Source organism: Hemiscyllium ocellatum, chromosome 23, assembly GCF_020745735.1.
Source record: "Hemiscyllium ocellatum isolate sHemOce1 chromosome 23, sHemOce1.pat.X.cur, whole genome shotgun sequence".
NCBI lineage: Eukaryota > Metazoa > Chordata > Chondrichthyes > Orectolobiformes > Hemiscylliidae > Hemiscyllium > Hemiscyllium ocellatum.
This window is the reverse complement of record NC_083423.1, coordinates 37547523-37574274: the sequence shown is the minus strand read 5'-3', so window position 1 is coordinate 37574274 and position 26752 is coordinate 37547523. Positions and strand designations below refer to the sequence as shown.

General features: G+C 39.9%; 1 protein-coding gene across 4 annotated transcripts in view; it reads right to left on the bottom strand.

Moving 5' to 3' along the window:
* celsr1a (cadherin EGF LAG seven-pass G-type receptor 1a) overlaps positions 1-26752 on the bottom strand; it is a 306175-nt gene that overhangs the window by 35618 nt on the left and 243805 nt on the right. For all 4 annotated transcript variants that reach the window (XM_060842867.1, XM_060842868.1, XM_060842869.1 and 1 more), the window contains 12 exons: positions 26142-26308; positions 25211-25396; positions 23330-23443; positions 20264-20438; positions 18061-18202; positions 17226-17346; positions 14404-14587; positions 14014-14115; positions 10411-10505; positions 8443-8652; positions 4193-4376; positions 2889-3032 (listed from right to left, as the gene is read on the bottom strand). In XM_060842867.1, coding sequence (XP_060698850.1) covers positions 2889-3032; positions 4193-4376; positions 8443-8652; positions 10411-10505; positions 14014-14115; positions 14404-14587; positions 17226-17346; positions 18061-18202; positions 20264-20438; positions 23330-23443; positions 25211-25396; positions 26142-26308 — 1824 coding nt within the window. The remainder of the gene's footprint in view (positions 1-2888; positions 3033-4192; positions 4377-8442; positions 8653-10410; positions 10506-14013; positions 14116-14403; positions 14588-17225; positions 17347-18060; positions 18203-20263; positions 20439-23329; positions 23444-25210; positions 25397-26141; positions 26309-26752) is intronic.

The following is a 26752-nucleotide window of genomic DNA, read 5'->3' as shown; positions in this document are numbered from 1 at the left end:
GTAAAATGTTGATTAACTGGAAGACAATGTGTGTTAGCAAGCCCAGGGATGATGGGCAAACAGGCCAGGAGGCAATTACAAGCTGCAGAGCTTACTAAGTTTAAGGAGACCAGAGATACATTGCAATAGTGAAGGGAGAGTTAACAGAAAAGGATTTCAGCATTGAAGAGCTGATACAGAGTGGAGATACAAAGGTGGGAATAGGCAGTTTTAATAATGTTGCAGCGATGCTGCTGGAAGCACATTTCAGAGACAGATACAAAAAGAAAAATCATAACTCAGTTTCTGACAGGATACAGGATGAAGTCAAGAGCTGGGGAACAAAGTTTGTGATGGGTCCAGTGAAGTCAATGACTTCTATCTTCCGAAACATTAAGTTGGAGAATATTTCTAATCATGCAGTAGCAGGTACTGGACAAGCAATCAGATAATTGCGAGAAAATAGATGGGTTGAGAGTGAGATGGTGGGGAGGCAGAACTTGGTGCTACTTGGTAGAACTTGATGGTACTTAGTGCACACGTGGAAAGCGATGCTGAAATTTAACATGATGTCATTGAGGAGGAGCACTGTATAATAAGGAGGTGAGGGTGTGGGGGGGGGGCGGGGGGTGGGGAAGAGAAAGGGAAGAGAATGACAAGGTTAATGGTCCAGGAGCAGAAAGAGAAGGCACACAGCAGGAGATTCTCTGGCCATGACTGTATTGATAAGAATAGAATCAGGCTGTTCCATCTAGTTGGATGACAGTGAGGCACTGAAGGAGAATAATGAGTGGTCAACCACTTCACAAATTACAGAGAGGTTGAAAACGATGAGGAGAATAAACTGTCATTCTCACACAGGATATCATTTGTGATTTCGGTAAGAGTTGTTTCAATACTGTGAAGCAGGGATTCGAACATGAGACTCTCAGAAATGGATGATGAGTTTGTGAGGCAATCGAACATGCATGGCCTTCAGCAAGAGAATGAGGTTAGAGTGGGTCATCAGCTTGCAAGGCCAGGAGAGATGAGGAAGCAGCTTTGAAAGAATGAGGTTAGTACCCAAGAAAAGAGGGCCATTAAAAATATCATCCAAAACAGGGGCCAAGAAGGGATGTGGTGTGTATAGCCATTTATCAGGAATAGGATTCAGGCAGCAGGAGGTGGGTCTTGTGAACAAGAGCTCCGAGAAGGTGTGACAAGAGGCGGCCAAGAAACGAGGCAATGATGTGAAGACTGAGTGAGGGTAGAGAGGAAACTGAAAGCAAGTTTGACTTAGTGGGATACGGGAAAGGTGGGAAAGTAATAAGACCATAAGTCCATAAGATATAGGAGTGGAAGTAAGGCCATTCGGCCCATCGAGTCCACTCCGCCATTCAATCATGGCTGATGGGCATTTCAACTCCACCTATCAGCATTCTCCCCGTAGCCCTTAATTCCTTAAACTGAGTGACAACACCAACCACTCACACCTGTTGCTGGAGGTAAAGCTAAGGGGGGACGAGACCGCAGTTGAAGAAGATGGTTTGCAGCAGGGAAAATAATGAAAGTGACCTTTGTATTCTAAGAGAATTCTCGAACAGAGCAGTTTTTGCAGATATAGTGCTCAGTAGCTAAACCAGTTATTTGCCATATCTGATCAAGTCATCTGACGTGCTTCAAAGGTCAACCCGGACACCTAAATGTTTGTAAGCTTTTTGACCATGAGGATGATCGCTGTAAAGTCTGACCAATGATCCGCCCACATTTTCTTTCTGCAGGCAGCTTCATTCAACAAGTGATACAGTTAAGTACTTTTAAATGACTGTATACATTTTACTTCCTAAAGAGTGTAAGGGTTGCATGCTTCCCTTACATGCACCTTGGCTGGGAGTGGGGAGGAATGATTAGATTACTTACAGTATGGAAACAGGCCCTTCGGCCCAACAAGTCCACACCGACCTGCCGAAGCGCAACCCACCCATACCCCTACATTTACCCCTTACCTAACACTACAGGCAATTTAGCATGGCCAATTCACCTGACCCGCACATCTTTGTGACTGTGGGAGAAAACCGGAGCACCCGGAGGAAACCCATGCAGACACGGGGAGAACGTGCAAACTCCACACAGTTAGTCGCCTGAGGCGGGAATTGAACCCGGGTCTCTGGCGCTGTGAGGCACTGTGCCACCGTACCGCCCACTGCCACCGTGCCGCCCACAAATTGAACCTAATCTTGTTGTCATCTTAATATTGGCACAATGCCCAATTAGGATGCATCTAAACTGATCCTGAACTAATCGTGGTACTGTACATGGTGAAATTAACAGAGTTGCACATGACCGCCCTCATCAATGTAAGAAAACAGCTACACATCTAACAAGGGATTGTGTAAAAAGAATACTTCTCATTTTGTTTCATTTCTGGTGAAAGTTCCATGTCATTGAAGTCACTTGACATCAAGCTGCTGTGAAGCTAATGTAATACTTACACTGAATGCTAACTTTCAAAGGCTTCAAATTATTTTCCCATGAACAGTTCAAATGAAAAGCAAATTAATTTATCTTAGGAGCCAATAGCTAGTTAAATTTCATCATTCTGAATTTACTTAAGTTCTCAAACATTCTCAAAGAATTTTGTTCATTTTTGAAATTCAGTAAGTTATATAAAGCCAGGTGACATGTAAGAACAGCTTTTTGGTAGTGTTTCAACATTTGTATCCACATTGCACATGCACCCAGTCACACGTATTTCAAGTTTGGAAGTCAAAATTCAGAATCTTTTTCTTCCTGCATTCATGCTGTGTGAATCCTGCACAGTTTGAGTTAGAACCAATTAACTTATGATGGATCAAATCTGGCTCATGGTAAATACAACCATACTTCAATAACAGAAACACAATAATAAGGCAGAAGTAAATGCAACGTACCTGCGTCACCTTCAATTTTGAGGAGAGCATCTGGAAAAAACACACTGGATTCAAGATCTTTGGGAAATTTTTCATGAATCTTCTCATATTGTGGCATGCTGGCACCAGGAAAGTTCACCATGTCAAAAAGTTCGACTGCAATGACTTGAGGTAAAGAGAAACACACACATGAAGGCCAGATGCATGGGAAAATGTTGCGGTCACATTGTTAGCTGAACATTTAAACTACAGATAGATTTAAAATATATGTTCACTTTTATGGATGCCCTATTGCATTAAAGGGCAGTTTTCTCCAGATTCCTGAACGACACCAAAATTGTTCAAAGAGTTTGTGTTTGGTTGCTTCAAAACTTTGTGCACAATCACTTCAGCCTAATGTTTATTCAAACAGGGTGTAAATAGCAGCTTTCTACAAAGCACTTAACTGCCTAAAACTGTGGGGAAGTGGGGGGGGGGGCTGTGTGTGTGCTTGTTGGAGGAGTTGGACTGGACAGAACTGTGCTGCTCTGTAACATGACTGTGACTTGAGGAGACTCCATAAATAAACCATTAAAAAAACAGTAACTGATGCATCAAAACAGTTTGTCATTTGGAAAGAACCTGCATTAATTTTGCATTCAAAACAGTTCCATTAATTCACTGATGGGGGAGTAGATAGAACACTAACAACCAAACGGAATCTGACAGATCATATATTGGGGTTTCCAACAACACATGATGAATTATTATTAGACTGCATTCCAGGACGTTCACTGACTGATTTCAAAGTGATTCCAAACTCATCTCAAGTAGATTGCTGATAGTTAGGGTGAATGGCACAGCAAGGGCATTCTCTACTGAGCTCAAAATGAATCTCACAGAGACCTAGCAAGAATTTTACCTCTATCCTGTGAATCTACACTGGATTGCAGCATTGCTCTTCATCAACATTTATTCATCACATTACCATTAAAATCCCTGAAATGCCTGATTGATGAACAAAGTGTAACTTTTGATGCAGTTTCTGATAGCAAAGTAGGAGTGGAAAGTGTTGAAGCTCTTACTGATTTCTTGATTGTCAGCTGTCGGGTGGAGGAATGGCCACATTGCAGCGTCTCTCGGAGCACTGAGTGATAAACTACGGCTTCAGGTTTTCTGAGCTAATGTGTACAGAGCTTGACATTCTGGGGTTGGAGGCATTTCAGAGGGGTAATTATGGTGATAGGCACACCCCTATCCCTGCAAAATCTAGCCCAGTATTTTTCAAAAAGGGGCTGTCATTCTGACCCAAGTACAATAAATGTGGAGTTGTCTCGAGTACTCACTCATGTTTGGAGTGACAATGGTGAAGGGCCGAAGGTAGGTTTTCCTCAGGTTTCGTGCTATGGTGTGTGCATATTCCTCATAGTGTTTCATCAGATGTGCAGTTCCTCCTTCTGTGCGTTGGATCTGTTCCCAGTGGTCCTTGTTCTGAGGGTCTAAAATAGCACTGGCAGCTTTGACAATGTTCTGAAACAGAAGTTATGGCAAACATTTAATGCTTGCAAATTTGCATTTCAGGTGCTTTGTGTTTGAGATGGAAATCATAAATTCCTCATCTTATTAGATTGGTCAACCACATTTCTGCCTGGGAAAGGTGCCAGGCAAAAGGAGATTTTTGTAACTGTTTCTAACCTGTATCCTGATTACCATTGAACAAGAATATTACTCTCTGTAGTGCTGTATTATTTACAGATAATCTTTTAAGCTTTTTATAAGAATTGGAGCCAAAGTCACCAGTTAATATCCTCTCTGGGGTTGACTGCCTCGGTCCAGTTGGTAATACTGTAAATGATACCCCATTTGTGAATACTAAAGTCCTTATCCTGTTACTTTAACTTGGGAACTTTATTTTAGATAGAAAACAAAATTGAAACTGCAGTCATAAAATAACAAGGTGGTCTTGATCTTACTCCCTGGCTACGCGTAACCAGTTTCAAATGATATGCAGTTGCAGATATGACACAATGGCTGTCAAAATCTGATATCTCAGAGTGGCCACATGCGTTTTCATGTCTTGCTCTGAACCCAAATCCAGGAACGAAGCATCAACTTCAGTATGATTCAAAAAGATGACATTTTTTTGATATGATGCAACAAAGAATGAATACTTAAAGTACTAGTGTTAAACAACCATTAATAAGGTCTGTTCAAAATATACTTTGCTACTGCATATTCACATATATATGCGTAAATATGGCAGCTTAATTTACAGATCATCTTATATTAAGGTGCAACAACACAACTGTCATTACTTTGAGATATTTGAAAAATATACTGTACTCTCCTTCTCATAAACTTGATGTCAGATACCTAGCCTGCCTTATAGAGTAGGCTCGACATCAACTTGTCATCTGTACTAGGCTCGCTAACAGTCAACCGCAGGTGACCCAAAGCAGCCCAGGTCCCAATGTCTTGATTCTCCTGTAGGAGGTTGTCCTGTCTGCAGAATGCCCTCCTCTGGCAGCACTATTAAACTGAAACTTGTTGTGGAGGATTTGGATGAGGAGCACATTTAACCACATCAGTATCCCAAATTTCTAGAATACTGCTAATCAGCATCTTAATCATTAAAGGGCAAAGTTGGAAGTAACACAAGCAAAACTCAGAAGGTTAGCTCATGGAAGCCACATATATAATAACCAGTCATGGACACAAAGGGTGAGTCAGTATCATGTTCTTCTATTAGCATTACACAGTCAAAGAACATTACAGCACAGGAACAGGCTCTTTAGCCCTCCAAGCCTGCGTCAACTTGTTTAAACTTTATAGCACTATATCAGACATATCACACCACCTGTGCTTTTGAACACCAATGGGCATGGCAGACTTAATGAGAAGACATATTTCAAAATTGGTGTTCCAACTATCAGATCCCATTTTGTAAGTTTTAAAAGTACAAAGAAATGATATTGTCCAACATGGCTTTAACATTAGGCACAGCAAGTATCAGTTACTATACATTCCAGCTCTGTTAACAGCAGCAGCAGCTCCAACTGGCAGTGACCTTTGGCTAAACATAGGAAAGTATTTCTCCTTTGGAGCTAATGAGGAAATAGGCTGCACTTTAAGACAATTAACTCTGGTATCAAGGGTCATGGTCAGTGACTTATAGTAAAAGACCAAGTTTCAGGAGTTGACTTAATCACATGATAATGTTAATGAAGGTATGCTCTGTCATTCTTTCCATACTTTTGACTTGAATTTCTGCTACTTAGCTGCAGGCAAACTTCAGCCAAAGCAATGGAAGGAAATACTGATCCAAAACTGAACTGCTTAAAACACCTTCCTCACTATACTCAGAGAAAACAGGCAATTGTTTTTGACATTATGAGCAAATGTCTGTGTTAAACAAACGGTGACTATGACCTTAAGCAGATTTCTTTTCCTGCTGGTTGAACATATTACGAGCTAGGTTACATAAGAACTAATTAGGTTTTAGACATTCCTAAACCTTTGGGCTTTAATAGCATTAGCAAGTGAAAAGTAGACACCTGATCTTTGGAATCTACAACTGTGTTGCTCTGCTTTCAAACACCAACCCTTTTTCAGAATCACAGCAGATGGATATCACTATTAAATTGTACTTACAGAGGATACAGTATCTATTCATAATGAATACAAATGGGTGGCCGTAGAAGTTAAAACACTTTCTACATATTGATCACTGACTCTGTTCAGCTGTGAAATAGGGTTGTTTGTATGTCCCAGAGGAGAACTGTGAACACCAGCCCTTCAATCGCACACATCTACTTTAGATACATATTAAAGCTCTGTCACCACAAAATATTTTATCACAACATAGTATCACGTGGTAAGCTACAGCAGGAAACATTCCAACCCATTTCTTAATATGTTGGGGTGCTTCCTTCATCACCCCCTCCAACTTAATGGCATGTAATGACTATAAACTGCAGCTGGGGCACAAAGATTAGAAAGGGCGGGTGGATTCAGTTAGGTGAAATCAAGGAAGGAAAGACACAGGTTAAAGAAGATGGTTTCAGAACTGATTTTAACTTTAGCACATTGGACGCAAAAAATTTGGGACTACTTGCACTTTAGAAGTCATTATATTATTCTTGCACTACATAAGTCCCTTTACCCAGCGTATTCAAAAATTCAAAATTACATTAAGAAAATAGGTTTCATTCTGAAGGTTATTGAAGGGAGGGATGTGTGAGCTAGCTCCTGGAGTGCGTTCTGTTTTATGTCAGCTGTGACTCAGCCTCTTTTATCCTCGAGACAGAAGCAATTTCAGAGTCATAGAATTACAAAATTGTTACAGTGCAGGAAGGGGCCATTCAGCCCATCATGCCTGCACATCTTCTGAACTGGGGTTCAGACTACGCTTGGTAGTATGGAAATAAAGAGCACGAAAGCATGGGAAGGATTAAAGCATGAAGACCACTGGCAATCTGGTGCAAGGGGTCTGTGGAATGTAGGATGGGATAAGGATAGTGGAATGCTCCTACACCAATTAGCACAATAAGGTTGAGGCTGGAAGGTCACTCTGGTGAGATAACAGTTAGTAAAGTTAGCCTGCCTGTTAAGTATCATTATGCCAAGATTGGGACCATAAATATTTGAAACATGACATTAAATATCGAATTAATAGTGAGTAGAATCAGCCTGCTTGAGATGATTGACAATAAATATCTAATCATGACATTAGGAAAATATTAAGTAGGGTCTGGAATGAAAGACCATTGTTGTAAAAGCTGACACTAAATAGCTAACTGTGACATTAGAATAACATTAAATAGAATGTAGGAAAATCCATAGTGTGACAACTAAAGAGATAATGGGAACTAACATCACTGGTTTATTGTGTAGCTAGAGTGAGATACTTTGATTAATATAGATGACATGCTGATAAACTAATAGAAACATGATTAAAAAAGTATAAAAAACCACAGATCCTGAGGTTTGGGGGCATTTGAGAATCTGCTTTCTCAATGTTACAGTTTTTATTTGCAAATAAAAGACCTACTTCTTGAAGAACTCTCTGCGTCTCCTGGTGATTCTCTACATTTTCTCATGGCACTACTGTTGAATAAGAGCAAGGGTTTACCCCATGTGCCCTGGTCAATACTTATCTCTCAATTATCGAACATTTGATCATTATCATATTGTTTTTTTCAGGAGTTTGCTGTACACAAATTGGTTATATATTTTCCTAAATTACAACAGTGAATGCACTTCAAAAATAAATCATTGAGTATAAAGCACTTTGAGATGTCAGGTGGTCACGAAAAGTGCAATATTAAGTCAGAGAACTATCACAGTGTAGGAGGATTGAGCTTTCTCCTCTGCCACCATAGCCTAGGTAACATCTGCGTCCTTGGTAAAGACAGATGCAGAGTACTCACTTAATAGCTTGATCATGTACCCAGCCTCATTTATTAACGTGAGTATTTTTTTTTGCTTCTTTAATTGCTTTAATAATGCTTCATAGACAGGATACTGCTTCACAGAAAGAAATCAACATCTTTCATTGAATACATAAGAATAAAGTAGGCAATAGCAAATACCACACCTCATTGAACTCAACATCTTGGGTTGCTGCAAGTTCAAAGTCCTGCTGGTTTCCTTCATATTGAAGGATCCTCTTTATCAACTCATAAGCAATCTTCACATCATTCCCATAATACGTTGGTGTGTGCTTTGTGGCATTCTGCAACATGTTGGCAATTTTCTTTGAATTGCGTGTATTCATCTTGGTTTCATTGCGATGCAGTTTTTCCATCTGTTGGTAAAATATACCAAAAGAATTGTGTAAACTTGTTTAACAAGGGATTAACAACTACCCTAATGGGGGATGTCTCCCAGTGAATTGAGATTAAAGAGAGGAACAGTCCACAACAGTTTCTTCTTAACAAGGCCACCTAGGAAAGCATCAAAACGTAGATTAGGTTACTTACACTGTGGAAACAGGCCCTTTGGCCCAACAAGTCCACACCGACCCGCCGAAGCGAAACCCACCCATACCCCTACATTTACCCCTTATCTAACACTACGGGCAATTTAGCATGGCCAATTCACCTGACCTGCACATCTTTGGACTGTGGGAGGAAACCGGAGCACCTGGAGGAAACCCACGCAGACACGGGGAGAATGTGCAAACTCCACACAGTCAGTCACCTGAGGCGGGAATTGAACCTGGGTCTCTGGTGCTGTGAGGCAGCAGTGCTAACCACTGTGCCACCGTGCCGCCCCGGTACGAGATTATGTGCTAACTTCCACATTCTTTCCAGTGATTCCTGTGTAACATTGGGATGACTGCACTTAGGATAAGACCAAAAGGATGGCCAGAAGATGAAAAGCTACCCACAAAAGACAAGCAACCATTTGAGAACAACTCACACCAAACTCTTTGGACTCAAATTCCATTTCTTAACAGCGCTACTGGCCATAATGAAACGAAAAGTCAGTTCGATAAAATTTTCTGGACTGGTTTTCAGATTTTCAGTCAACACCAAAGGTGTTAGCTAATGTTATGCATTAAGATATACACTTCAGAGTGGCACATCATGCCAATGTGCCATGTTTGTTTACCATATAATACCAATATTTCTTAAAAAGAAGATGAATTTCATTTATAAAATACCTTGAAACCTCACAGAACAATTCAGAATGCTTCACAGACAATGAAACAATGCAGAACTGCAATTGCAAACAAAAAGGTCCCAAACAGATCCAACAGTTCATTGAATTCCTGATGGTTGATTGAGGAATAAAAAGATCAAAGACGACGTCAGGGGAATTCCCCTCATCTTCTTCATATATCATCATTCAACCTCGTCCAATATTGATGGCGCAACAGTCTAATGTCTCAACTGAAAGAATAGTAACACTAACAATGTAGCATTCACTCAGTACTGCAGTGAAATATCAACTGAGAATGTGCAGCAGGTCTCCGATGTGGGACTTCAATTTACAACCATCAGTGTTAGGAATGTTGTCTTAAGGTTGGTGGGGCAATGATTCCCACATGGGACCTCTACATCCACTCTGACCAGTTCTTTGCAAACTCAGCATGGACACTTACTCATTGAGAGAAAGAAATGTAGTTCTTAGAAAACTTGAGAAATTACAGACAGATACAGACTGGGATTTACGGCTTGACTGCTGCCACTTCAGCAGATGCTTGGAACTTGGCAATAAAAATATAGTGAAAGACAAATGAAAACTGAATCTGCAGCAAAGAATCAGACTGTTAGATTGATTTCTCCAGCTCAATTGAGAATCAATACAATTATTAGTGTTTATGAGACAATATTTATTCACACTTGGCTCCAAGAAAGCAAAATTTGTATAGTATTGAGCCATGTTCTTTCTGCCAATTTTGTTCATTCATTGGCCCAAAACTAACTCTGTGTTGCTTTCTCCGCAGATGCTGGCAGATCTGCCAGGTATTTTCAGCATTTCCTGTTTTCATTTCAGATTTCTAGCATCAGCACAATTTTGTTTTTGTGTTACTAACAGATAAAATAAAGGAACCTACAATGGACTTGAGCTGAATGAAGGTGAGTGTAGTACAGTTGAAAAGGTCTGGAGGGAGCCATCCTTTCTCTTCATTGCAGTGACGAATTGCAGTTCCTGCATAAAGAGAAACAAAGATCTGATTACCAGACAGTGACTGCTCATTTCATTAAATAAATTGAGTATATTCAGACACCCACAGGGTGACAACTGGACAACCTCATAATTTAGTTAAAGTCATTCTTTGTTGAGCATTGTAACTTCTAATTTATTGCAATGCCACAGGCTCAAAGAATAACTATGCTACACTCAAGTACAGAGACAAAGAAAGGGTGATTGACAGTGAGAAAGAAGGTAAGATGACAATTAAGAGGGTGGGAAGAGCACATTCAGAACTCTGTGTACAATGATGATTTTACACTTGAAAATGCTGTGCATGAATTAACTTTAATAATTAGCAATTATGTACATTCAAATAAAAATTCTAAAGGTGCCCTTAAGGTGTTACTTGGAGTTGATTTCCATTGTTTAAACAGTAGATTTCACCAGGTAGGGGAGCACCACACATTTGATTATTTTCTGGAATAATCTGTCATAGCTCACTCTTAACTCTTGGCTTAATGGCCTTTAGCCTTCCTCAAAAAAAAGCCAAACTTTAGGCTTATCTAAAATTGTAAATAAATGTTGTTTGAGAGCAGTTGAAGCCTTCAACTTAACTTTATATTTGCATAATTCTCCAAATATGAGTTGAGAGTGGCTCTAAGCAAGTTAACTGCAAAACTGCTGGGAATCATTAATTGCACCTGCCCAAAAAGCAGCTAACAACAGGTCCTGGCAACTACTCTAAACTCTAGCAGTCAGATTTATAGGACTATAATATAGCAGGAGGATATTTATTTCTGTGGCAGCTTTCTGAAGGAGAATCCCCTTAGTCTTCCAGCCGACCCTCATTCTCTGTCATTGTTGACAAGCATTCAAAAATAGATTTTAATGGTCATGTTTTTCTGACCCATTCATCAATCAAATATACAATGCCTAACTTTCTGTGACAGAAGTCAAAACATTGAGCAGGATCAATTATAAATTCAGGTATTTTGTAAATGAATACAATTTTAGTAATTTGCACATGTACTGTCAAGCCTGACCCATGGATTACTGTTGAGTAAAGTACAATATCATAGGGAATAATGTTAAAACTGTAACATCTGGGAGACAATTATGTCAAATATTACATCCTTATAACTACTGCATTATGGAAACAGGCATTTTTACTTCAGTCTAAAGCTAAGTAATTAAGTTGGATCATCTTTTTGTTTCATAAATGCTCATTTATCATTTGCAGAATGATGTTTCTGTTATTCAAACAATACCATTTAATGTTTCCTGCAGCAAATGTTTCATTAAATTATGTAATGTATCACATATTACATTGGGGGCTAGATAATGAAGTAGAGATCTCCTAGCCTTTATTGATGTTCTGTTTCAGTGTATTTCCAACTGCCAGATTAACAAATATTGCAAGTTGGATGATGATGGTTAATTCTTAATCAGAATTTGCTGTTTCTAGAGAACAATATTCACGCTCTATCAATGAAAGCTGATCACAGCACATTTGAAATCTGGTATTTTAACCAACGCTGACTTATACAAGTTGAAGAAAATGTCTTTACATAAATTTCCAGAGTGATTATGTTGCTGCTCATCTCAGCTATTACTGGATAATCTTTATACAATTTCAGTTTGGATCACCACTATTCCCATTAATGTTCTATATCAATACTCTAGCTTCACCACATGTATAGCAATCTATGAAAAACTCTAAATGCTAAGAAAGGAGGGCCAGTAGATATTCTGGGAAAATATAGCTAGAACCAATTTCAGGAAATATTTTACACTGAAAGCGATTCACTTCCTAATGTGATAGAGATACAATCAATAGGTTAGGAATGGGAAATGAGATCAGGAGGAATAGATTCAAGTTCTCTCTAGTTGCAAGTACCTACACTTCAAGATACAAACCTGCCACTTGTAACCCAGCTGTGAATCTGTTGGGAATATAAAACACTGTTTGGTGTATTTCTAATGTGGAAATGATCATTGGCATCATACCACACAAAATGTTGATCACATGGAATTACATCATGAATCATTATATCAACAAATAAATCCAAATTTCAGAAGTGGGGACAGGTACAGCAATGGCTAGTGATTAGTGCATTAGTGATGGCGAAATTCAAGAGTGAAAATCAATGATCACTTGGAATAAGTACTAGTAAATAAACTACAGCCAGTAGGGATTTGCTAAGGGCAAAACTGGTTTACTAAATTATTTGAAGTAATATGGTTGATGCAACTAGAATTTTCAAAGGGTTGTTTTCGTACATTAACAGTTTGATTTAAATACAAGTGGTCGTGGTTGATATTTAAGATAGCTTAAATTATACAGTTGTATCTACATGATAAAGACTAAATCAGGCTTTTTAAGTATTCAGAACATGGCAGCAGGAACAGGCCATTCAGTTCCTTGAGCCAGATCCACCTTTCAAGATCATGGCTAATCATCAACCTCAATGTCATTTCCTGTGATATACCTTGACGCCACTAGTAGCTAGAAATCTATCATCCTCTATCTTGAACATGCTGCACTACCGAGCTTCCAAAGCCCTCTACAGTACAGGATTTTAAATATTCATCATTCTCCGAACAGAGAAACTCCTCCTCATTGCAGTTACAAATGACTTGCCACTTATTCTGATACTGTATCCCCTTGTTCTAGAGTTCCCAACCAGAGGAAATTTCTGCATCTGTACACCCAGGTTTTGAAGAATTTTCTAAGTTTTACTGTGATCATCTCTCATTCTTCTAAATTCTAGAAAATTAATTATCCAGTCTCCTCACCTCTCCTCATAAGACAGTCCAACCCTCAGTCTATATCCTTTTTTTAGGAAAGGCCAAAATTGCAACGATACTCCAGGTGCCCTCTCACCAAGCTTTTATACAACAGGAGTGAGAACTCTTTACTCCTGTCCTCAAATCTTTTTGCAATAAAAGGCCAATGTGGTGTTTGCTTTCCATTTGCATGCTGCATCTGCATGTTACTTTTCAATGATTCATGAATAAGGGCATGTAGGCCATTTTGGACATCGCCATTTCTCAAACCATCACCATTTAAGAAACACTCTGCACCTCTGCTTCCCCACCAAAATGGATAACCGATCACTTATCCACATTATAGTTCATCTACCATGTTCATGCCCACTCACACAACCTCAAAATTCCCTCAAAGCCTCTTTGCATCACCTTCATCCACAATCCCATCTGGTTTCACGTCATGCACAAACTTGAAAATAATGCATTTTATCGCCAGTGTTTTTTTTTACACCCCTGTGACAAACCCAATTTAAAATATCAATAAAAATCAACATGAACATCCAGTCGCATGGGCATGATCTTTTCCAGATGTTAAGAAATGTTTATACAGCCCAACAACACATGCAAGCAGGGATGAGACGAAGCTGATCTGAGCAATACTACTTATCTCAGTATTTAGGTCTAAATGTGTGATCTCTCCATTTCAACTTTGTGTTCATGCAATTTATAGGTAATGTTTCCACCAGCGACTCACCGACTGATCCTTTGGGGCACGGCATGGCTGCTGGTCGTCCATATTTTGTCCTTGGCCACCAAATTCCCGCTTCAAAGGCTTTTGGACACACATTATATTTCACTGAAACAAGTCAGATAACAGTTAGCTCAGAGTCACTTTATAGTCATGGGAACAGCAAACTCAGTCCTTGAATATATACAGCCTAAGTATGAGAGATACATTGGCCATTAATACCACAATGCAATAGTACCAGTCCAACACATAAATCTGAAGCTCTTTTAGTTTATTTACATATTAGCTACTAGAAAAGATGTTTTTTAAAAACCCAAACAATTTAAATAAGTCATATAAATACACATGAAAGCTCTTGAAGAAAGGAATTTGTTTTGAGTAATTCTTACGACATACCTTCACAGCCATCACTGGTGATTTCAGCAAATGGGTTATCGCAGCGATTACAGTGTTGCCCAATCACACCAGACTTACAGGAACATTGACCTGTTTCCACATCACAGGTACGGGATTGGGAACCCATTGGAAAACAGTCACATGGGTAGCAAGTGTCGCTACCTGGAGGCTGGTAATGGTTGTCCTGCAAAGGAAAAATCAACCCAACCTAAGATTTCACGTGTGGCAGACCCTGCCCTGACATTATTCTGAAAGGCTTAAACAGGAATAAAACCCAAACGGCTTATAAAATCTATTCATCTCTGAAGGAAATAAGAATCACTAATCAGCTGGATATTAAAAAGAACACAGTTAAACAAGTCTTAGTGCTTTCGTGACACTAGCTTGAAGGAGAGTGAACACAAGGCAAAAATATATTTGGATTACATCAAATTAACTTCTAATGTTTCTCTGAAGTTCAATGAGACAGGAACACTTAGATTTGCAGGAAGCCAGGAGAGTATGGGAATGGGAATCCCAGCATGGACAGAGTCATGGAGGTCCTGCCATGTTTAATGACTGGCCTTCACTTTATTGGCTGTTTTGTATTTTCTGTCCATCATCCAACACATTGACAGCTGATTCATTATCTGGTGGGAAAACCAGCAGCAGGGGGGGTCACAGCCGGAGACTCCTGGGGAATCGCAGGCCAGGCAGCAGCACAAGGTGGGGGAGGGAGATGCCAATCTGCAGTAAGGAGGCTAAAGGCTTCCCTGCAAAGTCCAGAGGAACATACTGGTTACTCTTGGACCACGATGATGGCTATTAAACAAAAAGCACTTGCTTGCAGCTCACCTCCATTTTCTTGCTGAAGTTGTCCCACTATGACAGGAGGCACATTTCCTTTTCATTCAGGTTTAACAACCTCTCTAACCACCTCTCTATTGCTGCCAGTTCTTTACACCATTAATTTGACACAATTTGCAGCTTTTTACAGGCTGGTTATTTTTCCCTATGGCCACTGCACGAATGATAGACATTCATCATACAAACATTTCCCTTAGTTCAGTCACCACATGAACAACTATTTTTCAATTATCTTTCAAAAATCAGGTACACTGAGCACCTAGAGGAAATGTGCTGACTCCCATTGTCACAAAACAGCAGTAACTTTTCTCTAGCAGATTATCTGACAGGATGGCATTTTTGACACTTCATTCTCTCTTCCTCATTACCATGACAGCAAAGGGCAACAATTCAACATCTTCCCTGTCTACCTGGTCTCTCAAGTTGTCACAGAGGCAGGACAGCAAAAAAAATTCGAATCCAGACTTCAGTCCAAACATTGCTCCAACATCAAAATAAATGGTGTTGAAGACAACAGCATACGCCCATTGAGCTGGATTCCACCCCCCTCCCCCACAGTGATTTTTAAATGGGCACTAATATTTGCCATGGAGCTACTGTACCTGATGTCAAGAGTATCAGAACATAGCAACTTTTTTATTAACCGGTACCCAGAGGACCAGGAGACTGCCGGTTGATTAAATATTCTGGATAATCAAGATGTATGCATGACCACAGTAAACCCTACTCAAGCAAAACTTTGAGATGACAACATCTCTTAAAAATAAATCTATGGAGAACCATCAACATGCCTCCTAAAATCAATGTAAAAACACAGTAAGTAACAGAAACATAACATCACAGTTATACTTTATTTACAGCATAAATACTCAGACATCGCAGTATTTATGGTACCGTATATAATTTTTGCCAGTTTAACCATGAGTGTCAGTTGACAAGGTGCCAGTTAAAACAAAGTTTGCTGTAACTGAATCCTTTTAAATCGGGAAGGTGAAAATACAATGACAGAACAGCAGAATTCAAGCAAAAACCACTGATTTGATGACTGGGATTAACACGCTCATTTTCACAAGTGGAGAAAAGCTAGTTTGGTCATTTAGATTGATGTAAGCTTTTAGTTTTGTGGATGAGAGCTGTGAACTATGATGGAAACTACTTGCTATTCTTCACAGTCAGGACATTTGGAACAAGTGGAAAGGGTTTGTTTATTCAGAGCACTGAGAGGGAATAAACATTCACAATTCAAGGAACTTGTTATGAAGAGAAGAGTGCTGTAGGAGAACTTCAGAAACGGCTTATTTTAAATCATTAAACACGTTTTATCTGGAACAATTCCACTGACAAACTCTGCTATACATCTAATTTATTCAGTTACAGAATCATTCACTGTAATGAAGGACCTCATACTAGGGAATTGTATTTTAATGGGAAGGAAATAGATGATTGGGTTGGAAAATAAGATCCATGTCAATTGATACATTTGGTCACAGTTTGGCATTATCCACAAGTTCATCGTTAAATTTTACAAGCATATTAGCAACTACTTTAACATGGGAAATATGACTATTGCCATGTAAACAAGTAATGACATAGTCAGAGTAATCTATTCCTCTAAAAACATCATTCAGACTGTCTGCGAGAGACTTCAAGGTAAATACTAATACCTACAGTAAGTCACTTATAGTTGTTTATAGAGAATTACTACAGAATGTTATGCTGCAACTAATTACACATCTAGTGGATTCCATCCTTTGTAAATCAGAGACAAAATTAACCAGTCAAAATATTATTATAATGAATAGTGAGATATGTATGTATGGGATAAAAAGCAGAAGAAAATGGGAGATTTTTTAATAAGACTATAGAACCTATATTAATTGAAAGCTAGTTTTCAAATATTCATTCCCTCCAAAGATGAAACCTCCAAATGACTGGGATTCCATACACAGAAGACAAGTCCATCAACAGTTCCTCACCTTGCACCGGCATTCACCTGTGGTTTTGTTACAGTCAGGGTTGAAGCCTTTGTTGGTATCACAGTTACAAGGACCACACATGGGATTCCCCCACCTTCCCCTTGGACACGGCAGGTCAATTCTGAAAAGAAGCCACAGATTAGGCCTTCAACATAGCAGTAGGCACTAGTTCTAAACGATGACACATTGTCTGAACCAACGGTCAATAGTTACTTAGATAGGAATCATGAACCTCCACCTCTAAATCTCAGGATGGTATTACTTCCATAATGAAGGCCAAATCCAGTTCCCAACCTCTTCAGGTTGAATATTAACCAATTCACATAGCTAGCAGGTGCAAGCAGCTTGCCAATTTTTCAAAACAATGCAGGAACGAAAAGAACTGATAACAGATTCAATCAATCTCAGGATGGAAGCATCCAGTTACAGGCAAATGCCTGCAATAAAGCTCTCTCACGGGCCCCCTCTAAAAGGTCATACACTGTACCTCAAACGTGACCCGCTGTCACAAATTGCACTACCAAAAGTCTAGCATTGCAGAGATGACTCAATCACAATCAGACAGACCACTGTGTTGCACAACGCAATTGATCAGTTAGATATATTTTTATAACATCTAAGCTCAAATTAAAACATATACTGGCTTTAGACAATTCTTTCTGAATGCCAACAATGTCAAATTTCCAAAACATAGAGGGGATTACATTTCCAATGTGGTTGGTGCTTTTTTATGCATTGGTTGCATTTGGTCACAAAGGAACCATGGTGTCACTTGGTTAGAAAATAATTACAAATATATCAGCATGTTTCCAACTTATTGTTAGCCATTTCTTACTTGTTTTCACAGTATTGGCCATAGTAGTTTTCTCCACAATTGCAAGTGTAGCCTTGTGAGGAGTTTGGATCATGGACACAACTGGAGATGTGTTCACATGGATTCAATCTGCAGACATCCATACAATTTTTCCCAAAGTACCCTATCAAAGAGTGTAAACACAATCATTAGCATTAGTCTAGCATGTGCATGCACAATCCCTTCCTATAACAGGGTCTGATATGCAGCAAATCATATTCAATGGTGTTCTGAAAAGGAAAGAGCATAGGATTCTAACAAGCCTTAAAATGTGAACGTTAAAGAGATTAGGTAGAGTTTCATGAAGCAACTGTGCTTGCTACTCACCTTGAAGGAAGTAGCCCACAAAAATCTGGTGATCTCTGTGGTGCATTTCCCTAATTTGTTTTGGCTTGAATCTGGAAAGTGTATCTCCAGGTGACCAGCTGCAGCGAGGTTAAGAAGCAGGGTAAGTAGCCAGTCATGTTAAAGCATTTACATAGCAGCAAATGAAAAAGTAAAAGACACTGAATCCTTCCTTTTAATTTTAAAGAAAGCAAAACAAGTGAACTGAAGATGTAGTGTTAGAAGTGAAATCAAAATATCATAACTACACATTGAAAGTAGTGGCATTCCTTATAATAACTGAGATATTTAGCATCTAACAGGCTTGGTCTCAATATGGACAGCAGAGATGAACTGTCAAGGTGAGACTGTGACATTAGGGAGGTACTTGATAGAGCATACCATTAAGGACCCCAACAAAACTGAAGTCAATGAGAATATAAGAGAGAACACTCTATTGGTTGAAGTCATATCCAGCAAGAAAGGAAATGTCTCTGATCTCAGTCCCAGGACATCTCTCCAGGAGTTCCTCAGGTTCATGTTTTATGCCCAACCATCTTCAGTTGCTTCATCAATGAGCTTCCTCCCATTGTAAGGTGCGAAGTGGGGATGTTTGCTGATGATTCTATGACATTCGCTGCCAATCAAAACTCCTCAGATCCATGTCACAATGCAGCATTATCGAGACAATATCCAATCTTGGACTGATCAATGGCAAGTACCATTTATATCATACAAGTGCTAGCCAATGACCATCTCTAGCAAGAGTGTTTTGAACCATCATCCCATGAAGTTCAATGGCACCATCACTGAATCCCTCACTATCAACATACCAGAAACTGAACTGGACCAGCAATATTAATGCTGTAGCCACAAGAGCTGGCCAGCTACTGGGAATTTTGTGCTGTCTTAACTAATTTCTTGACTGCCCAGTGCCTGCTCACTAACACACAAGTTAGAAGTGTAATGGGATACGCTTTAGTTGCCCGGATAAGTACAATTCCATCAAAACTCAAGAAGCTTGACACCATACAGGCTAAAGCAGTCCACTTGTCTAGCACTCCACCCACCACTTTCGACATTCACTCCCTTCACCACCGATGTACAAATGGTAGCAGTGTGTACTTGACATGGAGTGTAGTAACTCACCAAGATTTCTTCAACTGCACATTCAAATTCTTGACCTAAACTACCTAGAAGGCCAAGAGGCTTCGGAAAACCACCTCTTGGAATTTCCCCACCAACCTATACACCACCCCAATTTGTGATTATATCACCGTTCCTTCAATGCCACTTGGTCAAAGTCCTGGAACTTCCCACCTAACAGCATAATGGGTGCACCTACACCCCACAGACTGCAACAGTTCAAAAAGGCAGCTCACCATCACCTGCTCTCTGGAAATAAGGGAATAGAAATAAATGCTGGGCCAGTAACACCCACATCCCAGGAATTAATTTCAAGAATGAAATACAGATTTATAATTAATGACAACAGCTTTTAACCACTCTTAGTACTTAAATTTAAAATTTCCTTTGTTCTTGTGAAACTGAAGTTTCTGGCTGTATCATGTCTAATAAAGGTTACCAGGACACAATCGGTAGTAATACAAGGAGTAGCACTTCACTGACTCTCACTGATGTTACCTAGTCACGGTGATGAAACATCTGAAAACAAACCTTCCAGCTCAGCGAGCTAACTTACATATTTATCACAACAGTTTCAGAAAGAACATTTAAATCAAAGTTTCAAATGAGAGCATCCAAAATCTTTTGTGAAAAATCAGAATTGTATCAACAACATTAATTTTCATTGGTGACCAAATATTCTGTCGCATGGAGTTTACACTGAAGTTATAAATACCTGGTTCACAGATACAGGAGTAGCTGTCCCACTCATCAAGGCAGTAGCTACGCCTGGGGCAGGGAATAGAATCACATGGATCTGGAACATCACAACCACTCTCTACGTGAAGTTTTTCAGCCCGATCCATGTTCAAGGTGGCTATGTTTGTTGAAGTGTCACCCATCCGCAGGCCCTATTCCAGAAAATAAGAAAGAACTCTTTTCAAGTAAACTGATATGAAGCCTAGTTGCCCACAGAAAATACTCTCACTGGATTTCACACACACAGATATAGATATATTACTTACAAAGCTCCTTATTCAAGAGACATTCAAACTATATATTTACAAAACCAAAACAGAAGAGTTTGCCAACTGGTGCCAAATTTAAGGTGACAGAGGAATCATAAGCACTTAACCAATTCAGCATTATCCTACTGGTAAAGAACTCTTTCAGCTTCCAGTCTTTTCTACCTATTCTCAGCAGAAAGGATTAATTTGCATCCGAGTGCACATTTACCATCCTCACCATTTTACAGTGGATACTTTGGAAGTGGCATTGATAAAGTGCCAAGACAAAACTATGAAAGAATTGGCATTACTTTCTGTTGAAATGACACCAGCTCCCAAGTGCAAGTGCAGCACAAAATCTAGGTTTGACTGCCAAGACAATAAGCGTTACATGCACTCTGTGTTACAGTGAAGTCCTGAGTCTGGACATACTATCAACAAACATTGGCATGTTCCTAAAAAGGAGGTAAAGGCTGGGCAGTGGGTTATCCTATGCAGCTTACACAGAATTTCCATTGTCTGATCTCAATATAGGATGGTAACTGTGTCCCCTCTGATCCAGGAGACAGACAAGGTGAAGCAAGAAGTAAAGGAAAATGCTTGAAAAGTGAATCAGGGGTGTGCACCAACAACAAAAGTAACTTGGTGGATTTCACCGGGATCAAGGTCAGTGTCATTGTCAGCATATATGCATTTTATTGTTGTTCATGATCAAAGTATGTTTGAGTGTGAAGTTAGTGGCATTTTCTCCCAAATTAGATGGTTTGAGCAGCAAGTTTTTGACAGATTTTTCTAATCACTCACCAGATGTGGGCAATGCTGGCTGGGTCAGCATTTATTTCCCATAACTAGTTGACCTTGCGAAGGTGATGCTGAGCTGCTTTCTTGAGCTGCTGCCATCCATTTGGTGTAGATACTCCCACCATGCCCTTTGGAAGGCAGTTTCAGGATTTTGATCCAACAACAGTGAAGGAATGGCAATATATTTCCAAGTCAGGATGGTAGGTAGTTTGGAATGTAATTTACAGGTGGTGGTGTTCCACGTATCTGATGCCTTTCCCTTCTAAGTGGTAATGGTCATGGGTTCGGAAGGTGTTGTCAAAGGAGATATGGAGAATTTCCGCATCTGACGGATGGTACACACTGCTGCTACTGAGTGTCGGTGTTTGAGGGAATAAATGTTTGTGGATATGGCATCAATTAAGCAGCTGATTTATCCAAGATGGTGTCAGGTTTTCTGAGTGTTACTGGAACTTATCTAGGCAAGTGAGGCCTATGCCACCATTCTCCTGACTTGTGCCTTGTAGATACTAGACAAACTTTTGATAGGTTTAGGTGGTGAATTACTCACTACAGGATTCTTAGACTCTGACATGCTCTTGTAGCCACGGTATTTATACAGCTACTGTAGATCAATATCTGGTCAATGGTAACCAAATGGTGATCATGGGGGATTGTGTTGGCAATGCCAATGAATATCAAGGGGTAATGATGAAATTCCCTCTTGATGGAGATGGTCATTGCCTGGCACTTGTGTGGCACAATTATTACTCATCACTTTGTCAGCCCAAACTTGGATATTGTCTTGGTCTTGCTGCATTTGAACATGGACCACTTCAGTATCTGAGCAGTCGGGAATGGTCCTGAACATTGAGCAGTCACAAAAGAATATCCCCACTTCTCAACCATGATGAAGGGAAGACTGTTGAGGAAGCTGATGATGATTGGGCCTGGACACTATCCTGAGGAATGTCTGCAGCGATGCCCTGGAGCTGAGTTGACTAACTTCTAACAACCACAGGAGAAAGTGAGGTCTGCAGATGCCTCATTCCTGATGAAGGGCTTATGTCCGAAACGTCGAATTTCCTGTTCCTTGGATGCTGCCTGACCTGCTGCGCTTTTCTAACAACCTCAACCATCTTCCTGGTACTCTCTTAGAATTGGTTCTGAATTTAAATGAGAGTAAAGGGAAATGTTTCTCTAAGCAGAATTGTCCAAGTGAACAAGTTTTAAAAGTGAATTTCGGTGAGAGCAGGAGGACAGCCCCTAAGTCCATCTTAAACACTTAAGATTTAGCAGGTTGTTAGGAAACATTTTACATCACATTGCATAATTGTGAGATTTATAAGTCTTTTCGACAAACTAACATAACAACAATAGGGGCCTCAGTTTTCCACCTGATTGCTGCCAACATTTTCTTTGGAAAATTTGGGTGTGGGGAAATGGAACATCACTTCAAAAATGCACCACTGCATGCTGGCTTTGCTGTGGGAATCCACCTCATTTTCCACTCCTGCACCTCAATGACTCAGAACATATCCACCCTTACACAAACCAGCATACTGCACCAATGCAAATTATAATGTATAGTCACTGACACATTTTAGGGATTTCCACAACTATAATGCTTGGCAGAAAATAGCATCTGAGATTCAAGGTATGCAGCCTTGCAGTGGTGCGAGGGATGGGTTCAGAATTTGTGTTCACTGTTAGGGTTTGTCAACTGTTAATGGAACATAGGATTGCTTGCCATAGGCAATTTCTGTCCACTGTCCAGACCAGCTTTCTGGCAGAGATCCAGGAACCAGCCTCTACTTTTGAAATAATCGGAGGTCCCACAGATCAACAAGGATCGAGGTATATATGTGGGCAGAAGTCCAATCCTGCTGCAGAAGTGGAGAATCAATGAAATATCCCACAACTTCAGAATAAAATAAGCTGGTTGCCTATAAAAAGAAATGCAAGTTCCCACAGTAAAGGAAACACCAGGGCAACGGTGGCCTTTTGCCTTATACCTGCATACAGCCATGGAATCCTTGCTGCTTCGGAATACCATCTTCAGGGAGGTGCCCAACATAGATGTTTCTCAATTTTAATCCTGGTAATTCATTGCCAATTTCAACACTGTCCTGCATAGAAACATACACAAAGATTAAAGTCTCAAAACACATGCTGGTAGGTATTAGGTGGTGAATGTCTAACGCATTCCACTGGCTTTAACAGACCCAAAGTGACATACCGAGAAATGACAGTGATAGTGGACAAAAGATTGCTTTATAAATGCATTAAGTGCTCATCCTCTGATATCATTAAGGCTAATTTTAGCTTCAAGTGATCAAACATCATCCCAACAGAAGGCAGTGAGCTACAAATCTTCTCAAAACTTGCCAGAGGGCAGTGGAAATCTTTCCCATGTTAATCAAATGTAGCAACTGACACTCACCACTTTTGTTAGCAGCTTATAGTTCAGTGTAATGCAGGATTATCACTTATACATCATTAAGAGTATCACTTATCCAGATGATATCTCTGTGAATTGCATAATTTTGCCCGATTGCTCTTGCCTCCAATATCTCCAGTTTTGTTCATTAACTGCATTAAAAAATCTCTAACTCATCAAAAAGCCTTATTCTGAGTAAGCTGTTAACTATTACAAGTTTGACCTATTCAGAACAACTTCCAAAGGAAGTTCTCTGGAATGGCTGGTACTTGTGCAACTGCAATTTCAGACAGCGCTGCAGCCTTCCCCATCCAGTAATACTCCTGCTGGGTTTTGACATCCTATCTTACAAACAGAAGGCTGGTTTTTGGACACACTTTGGGGCTGGGGTCGGTGAACAGAAAATTGTTCGAGACAATAAACGCATATGCAGCCTTCTTTCAGGTACGTAAACACCCAAGGCTGGATATGAACATATCATAAGAGTACACCTTCCACCATCTCCACTCCTCAAGGCAGGACAAAGACAGAGCAGACAGAGAACTAACAAAGAATTGAGGAAAGAATAGACAGTCAAGGAAACAAAAAAATATATTTAAAAGTGAACTGTCAAGAAGAAACAAAGGATCCAGAACAGAGAAGAAGCAATGAGGAGTAATGTTGCGTTTCATACATCATAATTAATGAGGTGCAATCTTAACATTACAATCCAGATACACTGCACAACAGCACCATTATGACTGTATGACAGTTGGTTTACAGCGATTCCCAAATGGTGCGTCAAACGGCATTTGGGGTCATAAGCAAACCCCTCATGTGATACAACAATGGTATCTGCGCAGAGAACATCTTGGATCCATGGATCAATACTCTCAAACAGCAATGAGGCAGATGGGTGAGTGTCAAGTAGGTCTTGGATGTCTGTGAGTGCGTGTGCGCTGGGTGCGTGCGAGAGACAGACTGTCTGTGTGTGTGTGTGTGTGTGTGTGTGAGAGAGAGAGAGAGAGAGTGAAACAACGTGCAAGAAAGAGATGGGTAGGGGACTGTGGTGAGAAAATGTTGATTATTGTATCATGGGAATGAGAATGGGAAAGGGAAAGACGGTTTGGGAAGCACAAGCTTGGATTCTGTGCAGCTGGGAGACAGGTGCTACAGTGTTGTAAGCCCTCTCCCTCCAGCATCTACAGTGTAATGTGAATCTGCACCATGAGTGGGACCTCAACAACGCTAAGAAGTTAAAATCAGCTTTCTTGTTTGTCCTATGGTTTGCTCAGCTAGAAACACAGAAATCAAAAACTATCAATGAAATCACGGTCATCGCCAAGGTAAATCCAAGGAGCTGAAAAGGAGAAACTCGGCTGTTTAGCAATGTTGAAGGCAGCACAAAAATTAAACTATTTCAATCTTTTCACTAGAGGCTGCTTGGTAAAGCAGAAATCTTCCTTGTGCAAGTTACCTGGTACATTCCATAATCCAAAGACAGGACAGCCAGGTACTTGATGTCCTTGCCATCTTTCATACTTTTTATCTCAACCAGTAAATGGTGCCAGTTTCCATCACTGACCCGTGTCCGAGTCATTCGCAGTTTGGCTTTTAATCCATGTTTGTTATGTACTTCAAATTCTAAGTTACTATCAATTATCTGCCAGAAATGAAACAACAAGAGTGCCAGAGTTATTCACAATGTCCACACCAAAAAGAAATGCATTATTTCAACTTTGAATGCCCTCCTCCGCTGAGGAAATGTAGGCATGAAGCCAGTTTATACACACACCCTTAACAGAAACACAGAGCCTTTACATTCTGAAAATCACCAAGCATAACCAGTGGCCATTTTACAGCTGTGTAGTACTGGAGATGTTAGTGAAAGCTTTAGAGGTTTCCTCCTCCAAAGATTATTGCAGCCCCTGGCAGTTACATAGTATCTGGTCTAACACACAATGACTCCATTTCAGAATCAGCAAACTCATTAATTTCCAGGTGTTGAAACTCAGGCCTTATTCCCAAACATAATTGGCCAGTTTATATTTTTTTTTAAAAAACAACACTTTATTCAGTGATTATTCACTGATTTATTTCATTAGACTGGAAAGCATTCCAATCTGGATAAACGAAAATCACTGTTGAAACTTGAAAAGAAAAAAAGAAAATCTCAATAAATCACACATTATTAACATATTCCTTTTTTATTTACAAAAGCCAGCAGTGCCTATATTTAGCAAACCTAGAATGGATGTGAAATAATGATTTGATAAATCCAACACATTCCACTGCCACTATATGCAGCAATATTATTGCTATAATAGTGTAAAGGTGCAGTCCATTGATTGAATGTAGCATCACCAGGAATACCAATAAGTGAGAGATATCTCGGGATAGACGCTCACCTGAATGTTAATTTTGGAGTAAGTCCCAGCATTTGCCTGCACAAGGAATCCATTTGACTTTCTCGTGCGGAACATTAGTCCAATGTACCATGGCACAGAGATAGTGATATCCAGGTCATCCCATCTGATTTGACTGGTGCCCTTGAAACGCTGGGAATTGGGCATTACTGGAGAGAGAAAATACCAGTGTCTATGAGTATAAAGTGTGCTGAATGATATGCCATTTATAGTGATAATATACATGTATTAGCCTAGTGGTATTATCATTGAACTGTTAATCTAGAGACTCAAATAATCTTCTGGGGACCCAAGCTCAAATCCCACCATGGCAAATGGTGGAATGTGAATTCAATAAAATAAATTCTGGAATTAAGAGTTGAAAGATGACCATGAAACCATTGTCGATTGTCAGAAAAACCCCACCTGGTTCAGTAATGTCCTTTAAGGAAGGAAATAACCATCCTTACCTGGTCTGGCCTCCATGTTACTCCAGACCCACAGCAACGTGGTTTATTCTTAACTGCCTGTGGGCAATTAGGGATGGGCAATAAATGTTGGCCTAGCCAGTGACACCCTCACCACGTGAATGAAGTATTAAGTTTAGTTCAAAA